This window comes from Pelecanus crispus, chromosome 22 (assembly GCF_030463565.1).
Source record: "Pelecanus crispus isolate bPelCri1 chromosome 22, bPelCri1.pri, whole genome shotgun sequence".
NCBI lineage: Eukaryota > Metazoa > Chordata > Aves > Pelecaniformes > Pelecanidae > Pelecanus > Pelecanus crispus.
The window spans coordinates 2029452-2043026 of NC_134664.1; the positions used below are offsets into that span (position 1 = coordinate 2029452).

A 13575-nucleotide genomic window follows, 5' to 3' on the forward strand; every position below is an offset into this window, starting at 1 on the left:
CAATAACCGTGGAGAGCTGTAGGGGTGTGGGCTTAGCACAGGAGGGATTGGCAGGGCGTGCAGACACGCAGGAATGCCAGGTGCAGGGCTGGGCTGTGCCCGAGGGTCGACCGCTGCACGAACCAAAACCGCCCGTCGTGCCTGGCGCGTTTGAACAGCGGCTTGTCCTTGGCAAGATCACCCATTGACTCGGCTCCAAACAAGGCAGCGATAAAACCTTGTGGGTTATTGCCAGTGTTGAAAGGTGAGGTGCTTAACGTGTGGTGTAGCAATCCTTCACCTGCAGCCCTTCAGGGACGGCTGTTTCTTCCTAGTAATTGAGAGGCAAAGGTCCCTTTCTCAGACTGCCGCTGAGATGGTGCTGCTGGGCTGGCCAAGGGAGGGGTAGGTCCTGGCCTGCTCACAGTGCAAGTTGCTAGCCCCTCTGTGCCTTAGTTTCTTTTTTTTTTGTCTGGCAGAAGTCTTCCCAGATTGCAAATCCTCTGTCAGAGCTCACTGTCTGGTCAGGGATTTTCTGCCTCTTATCACTTTGCCCAGCAAACGCTTCGGGGCTTGGTATGACTCAATGAGCCTGCCTGGCTTGGACGTGGGGGAGTGGAGGGGATGCCCTGAGCTCATCTGCCAGACGCAAGCTTGGCTTGAAGATAAAACAGCAGAAGAATCTGACTTGTAAATAACTTCCTGGGTTGCTCCGGGCTGCTGGTACCGAATGAACGACGGCTGCCCTTTCCTTGACTTGCTGCACCCCGCCTGCCTTCTCGTGGCCAGCATGGCTGCTCTCAAAGAGCAATGGCCTTGGGAATACCCTTCTCCAGCTTGGCTGGTCTTGGTGGGCCTCTCCTCAAAGCCCGTTCGACTGCGGTAGTTCTTAGAGGTCCCTGCTGGGGGACTGCCTTGGGGTGGACCCTGGAAGGGTCACCTGAAATGCTAAGCCAAGAAGGTTAATTATTAACTAATGGTAAGGATCAGTAAATAGACCCTTCCTGTCGGTTGTCTCATGGCTCTTGTTCCTGCTTGTCTTGCTGGCTTTCTAATGACCAAGGAAAGATCTGAATCTACACACAGACATACACCCAGCTGCAGTAGGGCCCTGGTCCAGCAGAAGGTCAAGAAGACAACGTCTGTGTCCCAGAGAGCCTATGAAGTCAAAGTACTTCATCCTCTACCTCCCCCCATGTTATTAAAGGTCCTGCCTGGAGCACAATGCTTGAGAATTTGGCCCCTTCCTCCAGTCTGGATGCAGCTTGTTCCTTGGTTAAAAAGTCACTTCAGACTTTGTTGTAGTTCTGCCCTGCGTAAACCTTTCTCATGCAACGAGAGGCTGCAGGGCTCTGGAGCACCAGCCCCTGGAGGAACTCCTGGCTTCTCCCGCGTCCCGAGCTGTGACTCTGAGCTCCCAGTGCTTCTCCGGTGTCTCTGGGCTGTCTCAGAAAGAAAGAAATAGCCAAAATACCTCTTTGGACCTTTTCATGAGTTACAGCATTTGCATCGAAGGACTCTGAGAAACCCAAATCCCACATCTGCCCGGCAGCCTCTTTTCCTGGTCTCATCTTCAGCCTGTAATGATCAGGAGGGTGGCTGTAGCGAGAGCGGCGCTTTCGGTCCCGGGGCTGCTTGGCTGTTTGCTCGGATCCATACCCTTCCCAAGGGAGCACAGTCACACTGATTGGCAACTCCAGCTGCACCGGCTCTCCTGGAAAGGGGTTTTGGCGTTGGAGGCCACAAGGAGCTCTGTGCACATCTGTACCTGGATGGATCCACGTTTTGGGAAGGGGAATTGAGCAGCTGGAGGGGTCTCCTTCCTTCCCCTAGCACAGCCCTGCTCCCTGTGGGTTTTTAGTTTCCTTTGGAGGGGATCCAGTGTCCCTGGGCTGGGGTAAAGCCAGGGATTTCCACGGGGGTGGTTAGCACTAGGCTGCGTGAGAGGCGGTGGCGATGTGAGAAGCGGGAGGATGCAGGGGTCCCCCTCCCTTCATCCCAGCAAGCTAACACCTGCGGCTTTCTCTCCGCAGTATTTAAACATGTTACGGACGTGCGAGGGTTACAACGAGATCATCTTCCCCCACTGCTCCTGTGACTCTCGGCGGAAGGGACATGTGATCACAGCCATCAGCATTAAGCACTTTAAACTCCATGCCTGCACAGAGGAGGGCCAGCTGGAGGTAAGGGGCTTCTTACCTCCTCAGGGGGTTGAAATTAATTATTACTACCCTTAATTGGTTTAGTGGTGGACTTGGTAGTGTTAGGTGATTGACTTGATGATCTTAAAGGTCTTTTCCAACCTCAGTGAGTCGATGATTCTGCCGTGAGGTCCTGGGGAGCTGGGCTCAGCCCCTGGCCTCCACCTCAGCTTTGCACCAGCACCATGTCCCCAAAGCTCTGGGGCTCAGGACCGCTGCTGAGAGGCCTCCAGAGGGATTTTGGCAGTGGCTGGGAGCGCAGGGGTTTATCTGGCTGCTCTGTGGGTGTTAGCGTGTGTTTCCACTGCTGCTTCCTCAGCTCATACCTGTCTCTGCAGCAAGGCTGTCTGAGGCATTCTCATTCCCCCTTAGTGTGGCTTCGCTTTTGCCACCTGATCTGCCTTAAAGCTCCCCTTCCTCGCAGTCTGCTGGGCTCTGGCCTCACCTGGGTTTTGTCTTCCTTCAGAACCAGGTAATAGCATTTGAATGGGATGAAATGCAGCGGTGGGACACAGATGAAGAGGGAATGGCGTTTTGTTTTGAATACGCACGAGGAGAGAAGAAACCCCGATGGGTTAAAATCTTCACCCCCTATGTAAGTACCCCTGTTCTTTGCAGATCTGCTAGAGGAAAAGCCCAGAGCCTGCTTGTTTTCCCTCTAGAAGCTGGAGGAGCACCCTGTGCTCCAGTTTTTGGGGTGGGAAGAGACACAGGGGCCGGTGGCCACCAGGAGGAGCCCGCAGCACGGGGAGCTCTGGGCAGCAACCGGTGCCAGGCTCGCTCGGGCTGGGAGCCAGGGTGGCTGGCTGGGGCTGCCTGCTGCTCTGAGAGACGCCTCCTTTTTCTTTGCAGTTCAACTACATGCACGAGTGCTTCGAACGAGTTTTCTGCGAGCTCAAGTGGAGGAAGGAGGTAAGAACCCCTAACTGCAGGGAAACGGCTTCCCCTTTTACAGGAGGCTTTTAGTGGCCAGTGTTTCTGCCTGGTCCTCAACAGCAGCTTGTACGGGGAGTAATGGGACGCTTAGAGGAATGATACCGGCTCTCTGGGGAGCGTGGGGGTAGACTGGCTGGCTTTCGAAGGCCTGGGCTCTGTAGGTGGAGGGTGTTTCATGTTGCAGCTGGAGCAAGGAGCTCCTGGCGCTGGCAAAGCCTCGTGCAGGTGTGGCTGACCAGGAAACCAGTAGCCAGGCCCTGCGACTGTGACCGGCTGCTCCCCAGCGTCTGCAGTCGAATGCAGATGGCAAAACATCCGTCCTCCGGAGAGATTGTGCAGGTTGCTGAATTATTCAGAAAGGGTTGTGAGGGCCTCCAGTGAAAAGCTGCTGAGAAGTACAGAGAGGTTTGGGGGTTGTTTTTTTTTCTGAATCCCAGCCTGAGGTGCCTGCTCAGCCTTCTCCCGTCAAAGCCGTGCTTAGACCTTGCTGTGAGCCCCGGGCGGGCAGATGCACACGAGCCAGCCCGCCCTGCTGCCTTCATCCCCGCTGCTGTGCTTCCCCTGTCCTCTCCTCCCACTTGAGGGAGACATTTTATCACCTTGCATCCATCTGCTGCTCCTCCTTGGGGTTGCCCCACATCTGCCATTCCCTAGGGACTGCTCCTATCGGCTTTGCTTGCGGGGAGGAGGCAGAGAGCAGCCAGGAAAGCCGCGTGCAGTCAGCTTGCTTGGCCGGCCCCGGGGTGCTCTGGCCCGGGTTCGCCTTGTGTGCGGCTGCCGAATCGCCGTCCCGTGTCTCTGCTGTCCCAGAGATGTTGCTCTCCCTTGCGGGATTAGAGATAAGCAACTGCTGGAGGTTGGATCCTCTCTTGTTGCCCTTGATCTGATCAGTGCTGTTGGCATCAGCCCTCCAGTTTCCGCTGCTGGCTTGTTTCTGCCAGGTGATGGATTTGGGTACTGAAAACAAGGCTTAAATGTGGCAAGTCTGAAACGGTGATCCAAGAAAATCTGCCCTGCAGCTGCCTGCTCCTAAATGGGAACGATGCCTCCCTCTTTCCTTACCTGGAAGTTTCCTGCCTGCTGGGCATCGGCCCGCGGCAGGGGTGTTGGTGCTCATCCTCGGCGTGGCTGGGATCCAGGGTTGGCACCGTGCTGGGCGTGGGAGGCGTGCTGGAGACGTGCAGAGAGCGCGGGGTCTGGACCAAGGCAGCCGTGCTCGCTGGAGGCTGTGACAGCGGGATGGAGGAGTATAAACTTGAAAGAGTTTTTTCCAGGAAATAAGAAAATGGGATTCTTGGCTTGCCTTAGCTTGAGGAGTGGAAGCTGAACCTCCCACGAGCGACCAGAGACCTGCAGGCAGGCAGGGGCGAGGAGACCTCCTCGTGCGGGGCTGTGCTCCAGAGTCTGCGGAGTCCCAGATCAGCCCTTTTATCTGGTGGACGACCGCAGGAGCAGCGGTCAGGAGCCCCCCCGGAGCCCGGACCCACTTTGTCCCAGCCCTCAGCCTTGTAGGAGGGAGGCTGAGAGGCTGGGTAGCGTGTGGTTACGCACTTCGGCTTTGTAGAGCACCCAGCGCTCCCCGGACACCATGTGCAGAGCCACTTGGCTCTGGGGTTTGTCTCTCAGCTGGAGGTGACATCTCTGTCCCTCGTAGGAACAAACCTTTGTGGCTCGCATTTTGTTTCATGAAGTAGAAGCTGCCCGAGTGGGTTGCCTGGCTTATTCTCCGAATCCCAGCTCCTCTGTAGCTCCCTGTGCCTGACGTCCGTGGAACACCCTGGATCCCGTCCCGATGCTCTCCCAGCTGCTCCAACACCAGCTGTTCAGTCTCCACCCGTCCCCCCCGGCTCTGCGTTTTTATTTACACCTTTTTTTATTTTTTTCCCTTGTAAAGGTGGAGGAGGAAGCAACAGACAAGGATAACAAGAACTGCAGTAAAGACAATATGTGCAGCAAGGTAATTGGGCTGAAAACAAACAGCATCTGTGCTCTCTGAGCCAGTCTGGCTGCTCTGCTGCGGATGTAGTGTCTCTCCTGCTTCTCCGCTCCAGTTCCTGGTAGCGTAGTGTCCTTTCATAGTGGCTTCTCCTTGGAGGGAACCTGCAACGTAAAATTCCCTACTGCTGCTTTTCACGGGATAGAGATGGCTTTGCACTTAAAGGCCTCTTTCCTGATGGTAGAAACACGTGGTCCCGACTTGCCCGTCTCCTGGACTCTGACAATCTTTGGATGACCCGGAATATGACGCTGCAGCTGATGGCTGAGAGCCGAGCCGCGGCTCCCTTCCTCTCCCTGGAGGAGAGGGAAAGGGCGCAGTTGTAAAGGGGACAAATGCTTTGGCTCTGCGCTGCTTTTAAAGGACCAAAGACTTGATCCTGCAAGCCGCAGGCTAGTGGCACGTGGTTTTTCTCTTTTGTTCTGCAGTGGTGGAGCAAAGACCTTTAGGGATTGACAAATGCCGTTCACAGTGCCGCTTTAATAGCGGGGAGCAAAACCACTTGTGTTGTAGCACCTTCTAAATGCACCTCTCTCCTCCTGCTGCTCTCTGCCTGGCCATTTTCACATTCAGCCTGGACAGCATTTAAAGCTAAACACTAAATTGCTTCAAGACGTACCGGGAAGCATCCGTGGATGTTGCCTGCCTGTCTCTAGGATATCCCCTTGTAGACTTTTATCCCAGCACCTCTGCCATAGCGTAGGCACGGGCAAGGCTTGCAGGGAGTCGTCTGACGCTGTAATGCCCTGGCGCGGTGGTCTGTGCCAGGAGCTGCAGCCTCTGCAGATGCCTCTCTGCAAGCCGGAGGCTCGTAGCATCCTGCACGGGGATGCAGACGTGCCGTTCTGCCACCGTGGACCCAGCGCTTTGCTGTACTCCCACTTCACATTTTTACTTCTTTGCTCAGGCGTCGGAAATAGCTGCAGGTTATTTAACTTGTAAGAGAGAAAGCGCGGTTGTGTGTAGTGAGGCTGAAAGTTGTTAACCCCAGCGGTACTGGTAGGTGCTTGTCTCGGGTAGGAGTTGTGTTGTGTTGGCTAGAAAGTGTTGGACATCAAAGAGGGCAAGAGCCCCTGTCTGACTGAACAGAAAGCTGTAGTAGACGGTGTGGGATGTGTCACCCGTTCAGGAAAGAGCCGTGAAACGCGGGGGTGTGGGAGCCTCCCGCCCTGTGTAATACTTCCTCTGCCAAACAGATCCTGTGCGATAACGCTCCCCGCGATCACGCTGGGGTAAACCCTCTAGTCCCAAAACACCGAGGGTGTGCTGCATGGGGCGTACCTGAGGAAGCGCAGGCAAAGGTTCTGTGTGCAGTCACGCGTGTGTTCCTGTATCGCCCCTTCAAACGTAAAAGCAGGTGTTTGATGTCTTCTCTACAAAGCCTGGAGCCACAAAGAGGGATTCGCTCGTGCTGCTCGCAGGTGAACGGGATGCCGCTGCGGAAACAGCCGCAGCTCGCCTCAGCCGTGCTGGGGCTCTGCTCCCCTTCTCGTCGCTCAGGGCGAGCCCCCAGGAAGGGACCGAGGATTGTCTGGCTCTAGAAATTAAACGGCCTTGCTGAGCAGGGGAGCTGGTGGGTGCGTCAGGAGAGCTGGGGGCAGTGGAAGAGCTGTGCCCGGAGCTGCCGGCTCCCAAGGACTGCTTAAAACTTGTCCCTTGCTTATCCCCAGCAGCAAGTGACCAGTTTACCTCCAGGGAGGAGGAGGAGGTGGCGGTGGCAGACCTCCCTGGGAGGATTTATTGCAGTCGGCGCAGCCGTGCCAAGGAGCGAGCTGCGAACCGGGCACTGGGTTTCACGCTGCAGCCTTTGAACGCAGCAAAAGCTGCGAGGAACGGCCTCTGCCCCCGCGTCTCCCCTCCCCAGGCCCCGCACCTCACTGCAGCCCCAGCACCCAGCGAGCCACGGGGAGCGATGGGAGCCGAGCGGCCGCGGCTCGTGTGCCAGCCCGGCTCGTGCGGGCTCAGGAACCGGCTGTGGGTTGTGCTGGGCTCAGTTCTGCTTCCTGCCGGGGCCGCTGCTCGAGGGCTCATCAAGGAGCGGCTCGCAATGCTTGCTGAGCGTCGCCTCTTCCCCGCAGCCCGTGACGTCTCTTCCTGGGGCCACGATAATGGAATCTGGAAATGGAAACCAGGGGAATTGTTTTTCCTTCCCTCTTAAATCAGTTGTTCCTCAGTACTAAATATCCCATTACTTCCCTGCCAGGGAAATAGATTTTTCTCCCATTCAATTTATCCGCGTCTGCACGATTTCACTTGTTACAATGAGAGAAGCTCTTGGCTGCAGCTCCTGGGCGGCGGCTCCCCAGGGCCTGCTCCGTGGATCACCTCCGCAGCTCTCACCAGCCCGAAAACTCGCTTCGGGGCACGGTGCATCCCCCCCGCATGCTGCCTATTCCTGCCGATCCCATCGCCAGCATTAGGGGAGGGAAAATGGATTCCAGATCAGGAGCGTTCTGACCAGTCACTTGGTAATTTTCTGTCCCCAGCGTAAAATAAAAAGATTGATGGAATTTGGCAGATACCTTACAGATATATTTAGTGCTCTGTAGACTGCTGAGTTGCCTCCCAAGCCGCAGATGCTGGCTGATAACGCCGGGTGCGCTCAGGAAGAGCAGGTTTGAGGCTTAGCCAATCTGCCATCTTGCTGAGAAATGAAAGCCCAGCTCTTTGTTCGACCCTCATGGTCCCCGCTGCTCCGCACCCGGGTCCTGAGGGGACGCGGTGGCCCTGCTGTGTCCCTTAGGAGGAGGCTGAGGGGTGCACAGCTCCTTGGAGGATGAGGCTGGCTTGCTGCGGGTGACAGGTTCCGTTTGGGGACGTCGGGGTGGCTCGCACCTTGTAGGTGAGGTCGTGGGGCAGAGAGCGTGCCGTGGGGCAGAGGGCAGTCACCGGTGACCCCCGCGACCAAGCCGGGGCAGGGGGGACGCGGGGAAACGGCTCCGTCCTCCTTTTGCGGTGGCTGAGCTGCTGCTCAGCGTGGGTTAACTCTTGCGAGCGTAATTTGGGTTATTTGCAGCCTCTGGCCCTTTTCTAGAGGGAGGGATGCTTGCGGAGCCGGGAGAGAACGGGGCTTCCTGGGGGGATCCGTCCAGTTCCCAGGGCTGCTCCTGGCCTCCTTCCTGCCCTCCTTTAATCTCCTGCTTGAGCTTCAGCCGTCGGGCTGAGCCACTTTCCTGCGGGGCATTACTTGCCTTCGCATCTGGCTGTTGCAGCCCCGCGTGCGCGGGGAGGATTCATTAGTGCTGGAGCGTAGCGGGAACGCGCTGGGTCGAGGGCTCCCAGGCAGCAGACCCCAGGCTCCCGCCCCAGGTCCCTGGCACGTCTGAACCCTGGGCTCGGGGCGCTCCCCAAGCGCAATGGGCATCCTTGCGCACCATGCATCCCCGCAGCATCCCCGCAGCATCCTCGCATCCGCTGGCACCGGGATGAAAGCGTCGGGAAGCCGGAGGATGCGGTGGGGCAGCCGGGAGCACGTCCAGCACTCCGGCGCGATGCCGAGGTGGGCAGAGCAGGCTGGTTAAACCGTCGTGGGCTGCTCAGAGCTGAGATACCGAAGGGTGACACGGGCGAAACCCCGTAGGAGGATGGAAGCGGGGCTGACGGTGGGGATTTCTGCACGGGCAGGGGGTACTTCAGCAGTCCTGAAGTGGAGATGGGGTCCCGAGGACACAGGAGCACGCGGGTTGGATGCAGCACGACCATCCCTTGCCTTCTGGGATCTTCTCCCGTCCCGGGATCAGAGCCAGCCCAGAGAAGGAGGGCAGCAAAATCATCCCAGCTCAGCTTGACCTGGTGGGTGGCTCCCCTGAGCCGCCCTTCCCAAAACGCTGCTCAGTCAGGGCGATGGCAAATCCCATCTAGGAACGGCTGTCGAAATCCCATCTGCTCTCGTAAGACCTGGCTTTCCCAGCTCTCGCCGCCCCGTTGAGTTAAGGCATCCGCGCTGCGGGAGCCCTCGCAGCCGGCCGTGCCGGGTGGATCCTGCCCTGGTTATCGGCCGGGTGCTCGCGGCGAGCCGGCCTGCGGCAGCGGGGAGTTGGAGCCCGAGGCGAGCGCTGGGGACGTCGCTGGGAGCGACGTGCGTCCGTACCGGGAGGGCTCCTCGCTCCCAGGGCATCGCCCCGGGGGGAACTCCAGGAGATCTGGGATGAGGTTTGGCCGCAAGCCCCTCACACCGGTGCGGCGCAGAGGGGCTCGGGGCAGCCGCTTGCAGTCGGCGCAGCTGTGCCAAGGAGCGAGCTGCGAACCAGGCGCTGGGCTTGGCGCTGCAGCCTTTGAACGCAGCAAAAGCTGCGAGGAGCGGCCTCTGCCCCCGCGTCTCCCCTCCCCAGGCCCCCCCGCACCTCGCTGCAGCCCCAGCACCCAGCAAGCGATGGGAACGGTCCCAGCCGCCCCCGGGCTCTCGCGCGTGGGCTGGGGACAGGCAGACCCCCACGGGTCCCCCCCCGGGTCCCCCCTGGCCCCTTCTGCGCTCGCAGGGCTGCGGCTGTAGCGTGGCAGGAGAAGTCGAACGCAGCTCTTCCCGAGCGACCGTGTGCTTTTAATGTCCTTTCTCTTCTCTTTCAGAATATCTTTCAGATGGTCAGGTCACAGCAGAGGGACGCGGCCACTTAGCCCCTCGTCATGGAAGAACGTAACCCCCCCCCGCCCCCCCAATTAACACTTAAAATTCTGTTATTCTATTAAAGCCCTTAAACTAAATATTATTAATAATAATACCATTTGTGAACTTCATGTTTATGGCATTAAGCAACTAGGATAAATGGCAGGCTCGGCCAAGGAAAGAGGGGAAAAGTGTTGGATGGCAGAGAAACCGCCCGAGGGTGTCCTGTCTCTTCCTTCCACGTGGGTCCTGTTCCAGAAGATGGACTGTGCTTTTATTTTTTACAACTGGAACTAGAAACGTCATCCGTTTGCACTGTTCAGACGTATATATGTATGGTTAAAAAAAAAAAAAAAAAAAAAAACCAACCAACCGCCCCTAAAAAGCTATATATACAAATACCGTGCACGTATATACATATATATATTTCTTTTAAAATTTCATATCAGTGGCAGTACCTTTTTTAAGCTTGCGTTTTTACACGCATCTCTCCTCCCAACCCACCATGTTTTTTTTAAAAACTAACTTTAGAGAAAAAAAAAAAACAGAAAAAAAGGAAAAAAAAAAAACAAAAAAAAGAACAAAAAAAAGAACCAGCATTACAGGGAAATACCTCTCCTGGCACAAGGACCTCTACACGTTTACAAGCTCTTGACTTTTTTTTGTTTTTTCTCCTGCGTTTCGGTTCGGTTCTGGGTATTTTCACACAGACTTCGAGCGACCGTAGGGGACGTCCGGCTCCGGGAGCGAGGGGAGCCCCGCAGCCAGGACGGGATCCTGCGGGTTCCGGGCTCTGTCCCCTCGCTCCAGCAGCCGGGGGGGGGTGACCGCCCGCTCCCCTCGCACCCCCGCGGGCTGGCAGCTCCGGGCGGTGGCCCGAGACCCTTGGGCTTTTTGGAGGAGATCGGCGAGCGCTTCCCAAACCCGGCCGGCTTCAGCGCCGGCGGCGAGCGATTTGCCGGCGGCTCGGGTGGCCGAGCAGTGCCGAGGAGGAGAAATGAGGTAGAAAAGCTGCTTTCCCTGCTTTTGGGCAGCGTTGGGGCTGGTTTCTGCGTCGCTCCCTCAAGTAGCCGCAGGTTTGGGGTGGGGGCTTGTGAGATTTGGGAGATGCTGGTCCCGCCGCTTCCCTCCCCCCCCGAGGAACAAGACCCGAAGGTGGGGCGCGGGCGAGCGTGGGCGAGCATCTCGGCAGCGTGGGTGTGGGAGGGAGGCGATGCCGAGAGGAGAAGGCCGCGCGTTGGCTGAGCGCGGCGTTCTCCCCTTTCTGCCCGTGATTTTGGGAAGGGGTTTATCTGCCCCTCGCCGGCTTGGGAGAGGGCCGGGAAAAGCCACGCGGCGAGGACGGGTCTGTGATGCCGGGATGCAGCTGGCAGAGGGGGCTCGGTGGGTCCCCGGTGGGAGCCTTTGGCTGCCGTGACCCCGGCTCCGCTCCCTCTCCGGGGCTGCCTGGGGTGATTAAGGAAAAAAAAAAAAAAAAATCCATTTAAAACCCCAGCGGGGGAGACACCGTCCCACCCCTGCCCCGTGTGCCGTGCCACCCATATTCCCAGCCTCCGGGGGGTTTTGGGTTGAATTCCCAGTCGGTGCGGGGCAGCCTCCCGGTTCCTGGGCTCTCGGGTGGCTTTTGCAGCCGGGGCCGCCTGGAGAGCGCGAGGGCGAGGGCCGGGAGCGGGGAATTAATTAGCCCAGCGCCGGAGTAATTGGATTTGCGCTCGGCCGGGTCTCTCGCCCTCGCCGGGGCCGTTGTCCTCGGGAGCCCTGTGCCGCTGGAGGCCCCGGGGGCGGCGGGAGGGGTGCAGGGACCCCCGGGCCCCGGCCAAGCCCCGGGGCTCATCAGTGGCACGAACGGGGCAAGGTCTCAGCAATAATCCCGCCCGTGACCCTGCTTGCGTTGGAGCCGGTGAACCGTGTGTGCCCCCCCGCCCCCCCGCCCCGATTTCACTGCCATCCACATCCTCTTTAATTTATTTGAGAGAACTCTAATTGTCTTTTCACTGCAGTATCTTGTATTTTTTATTTGTCAGTCAGAAACGTGAAGAAAATGACCAAAAAAACCTGCAAAAAGAAGAAAAAGAAAAAAAAAAAGCCCCCCCCTTTCCCTCCCCCAGCTGCTCCCAGTGTTTCATTCCTCGGTCTAACCACGCCGGTTGTTTGGTAAAGTCACTTAGTGTAATTAATTGTAACATATTCTTTTAAATAAATTGATTTATTGATGAAACTACTGGGAACCGTGGCCGTGCTCCTTCCCCGTGGGTGCGGGGGCTGATCCTGCCCCACTCCCACCCCCCCCAGTACCAGTTGGGGATGCTTTCGAGGCTCCTTTAAGCTTTATGGTTTTTTAACTTATTTTATTTAGACAGAAAAAAAAAAAAAAAAAAGAAAAAAAAAGAGAAAAAAATTAAATTATCCAAAGTAACTGCAATAAATAGCAAATAAGTTAAGCGGCGGCGTCTCAACCGCAGACGTCAACTCCCGGGGGTCTGCGTTTCCCCCACCCCCCCCCGCGCTAACGGCCCCGTGCCCCCCACCCCGTCCCACCCCCTAAATCAACTCAGCAGGTACCAAACCCCCCAAAAGGGGGGGGAAGAGAGAGACCTGGCCCCCGCGCCCCCCAACCACCTTATTTACAGCGGGGAGCGGCGGGTGTAAACGTGGGGCTGGGGGATGCCGGGGGGCACTGTCCCCGTTTGGGGGCTGCCGGGGGGGGGGCACCGCGCCCGTGGGGCGGCTGCGGGGCCGGACGGGGCCGGGCACAGCACCCTTTTGGCTGGTGGGTGCCCGGCACACCCCAGTTTTGGCCGCTGTGGGTCCAGGCAGAGCTGGAGGCATCGAGTCCGCCCGGTGCGTCCCCGTGTCGGTCCGGCTGCTCCGGGTCCCCGTGGCTCCCGGTGTGCCGCTGCCGGCAGTGCTCGACTCCCAAATTTGGCTGGTTTGTGCCCGGCTTCGGCCGCTCCGTGGCCACGCGGCACCCGGCGCGTTGCTGGCTCGGCCACGCCCGCCACGTGCAGCACCAGGCACATCACCGTGCCGGAGCATCCCGGTGCCAGAGCATCCTGCTGCCGGCTGCTCCGTGTCCATCCGGTGCGCCCTGGGTGCCGTGGGGGGTGCAGCCCCCCCACCCCGGTGCCGCTGCAGCTGCCAGTGCCCGTGGGCGAGGGGTGGGGTGGGGGGAAACTGAGGCAGGGTGGGGGGCGAAGCGGGTGGCAGTGTGTGTCGGGGAGGGGGTCCCGCTGCGCCCTGGCACGGCCACCCAGGGGACCTGGGGGGGTTTGGCGGTGCCAGGGCTGGTACCCCCAACCGCGGGCGTGTCCCCCTCCCTCGGTGGGGACCCCCCCTCCCCGGCTTGGAGCTGGTTTTGGTCCTGTTTGGTGAGAAAAAAGCTCCAAGCAGGGCCCCCCCCGGGGGGGGGGGGGGGGGGGGGGCAGGGCCCTGCGGGGAGCAGGGGGGGGTCTTGGGGTGGGGGGGGTGGGTGCCCCGCAGGGCAGATTGGACCCAGATGCTGGGGGGGGTGCTGGCACCCAGGGCCCACCCAGCCCTGCCTGGACTGGGATGGACGAGGGGGGTCCAGCTCAGTCCTGGAGGGGGGGTCCATCCTTCCTGAGCGTGTGGGGGTCTGTGGCCCCCCCCCAGCAGGACCGAGCCCCCTGCGGGCACCACTGGGGGGGGGAAGGGAGGGGCTGCTCTGCAATCGGGGGGCACCCGAGGGTGCTGCTCCACAGCCTCCGGACCTGGATCGGGGCGGGGGGGGAGAGATGGGGGGCATTGAGCAGAGCTGGGGAGGGGGCAGGTGGGGCTCCCAGCCAAGGGTGCCGGGGGGTTCCTGGGGGGGTCCCGGGGGGGTCCCGGGGGTCTCACCGGGC

General features: G+C 59.0%; 1 protein-coding gene across 5 annotated transcripts in view; it reads left to right on the top strand.

Annotated features, from left to right (window-relative positions):
• SNX27 (sorting nexin 27) overlaps positions 1–9744 on the top strand; it is a 33777-nt gene extending 24033 nt beyond the window's left edge. For 3 of the 5 annotated variants that reach the window (XM_075724232.1, XM_075724234.1, XM_075724235.1), the window contains 4 exons: positions 2013–2162; positions 2647–2775; positions 3033–3092; positions 9679–9744. In XM_075724232.1, the coding sequence (XP_075580347.1) occupies positions 2013–2162; positions 2647–2775; positions 3033–3092; positions 9679–9726 (387 nt within the window). In that variant the 3' untranslated portion in view covers positions 9727–9744. Of the gene's footprint in view, positions 1–2012; positions 2163–2646; positions 2776–3032; positions 3093–5010; positions 5074–9678 lie in introns of all 5 variants that reach the window. The other 2 variants (XM_075724231.1, XM_075724233.1) reach the window with 1 other exon arrangement.
• The last annotated feature ends 3831 nt before the right edge of the window (positions 9745–13575 follow it).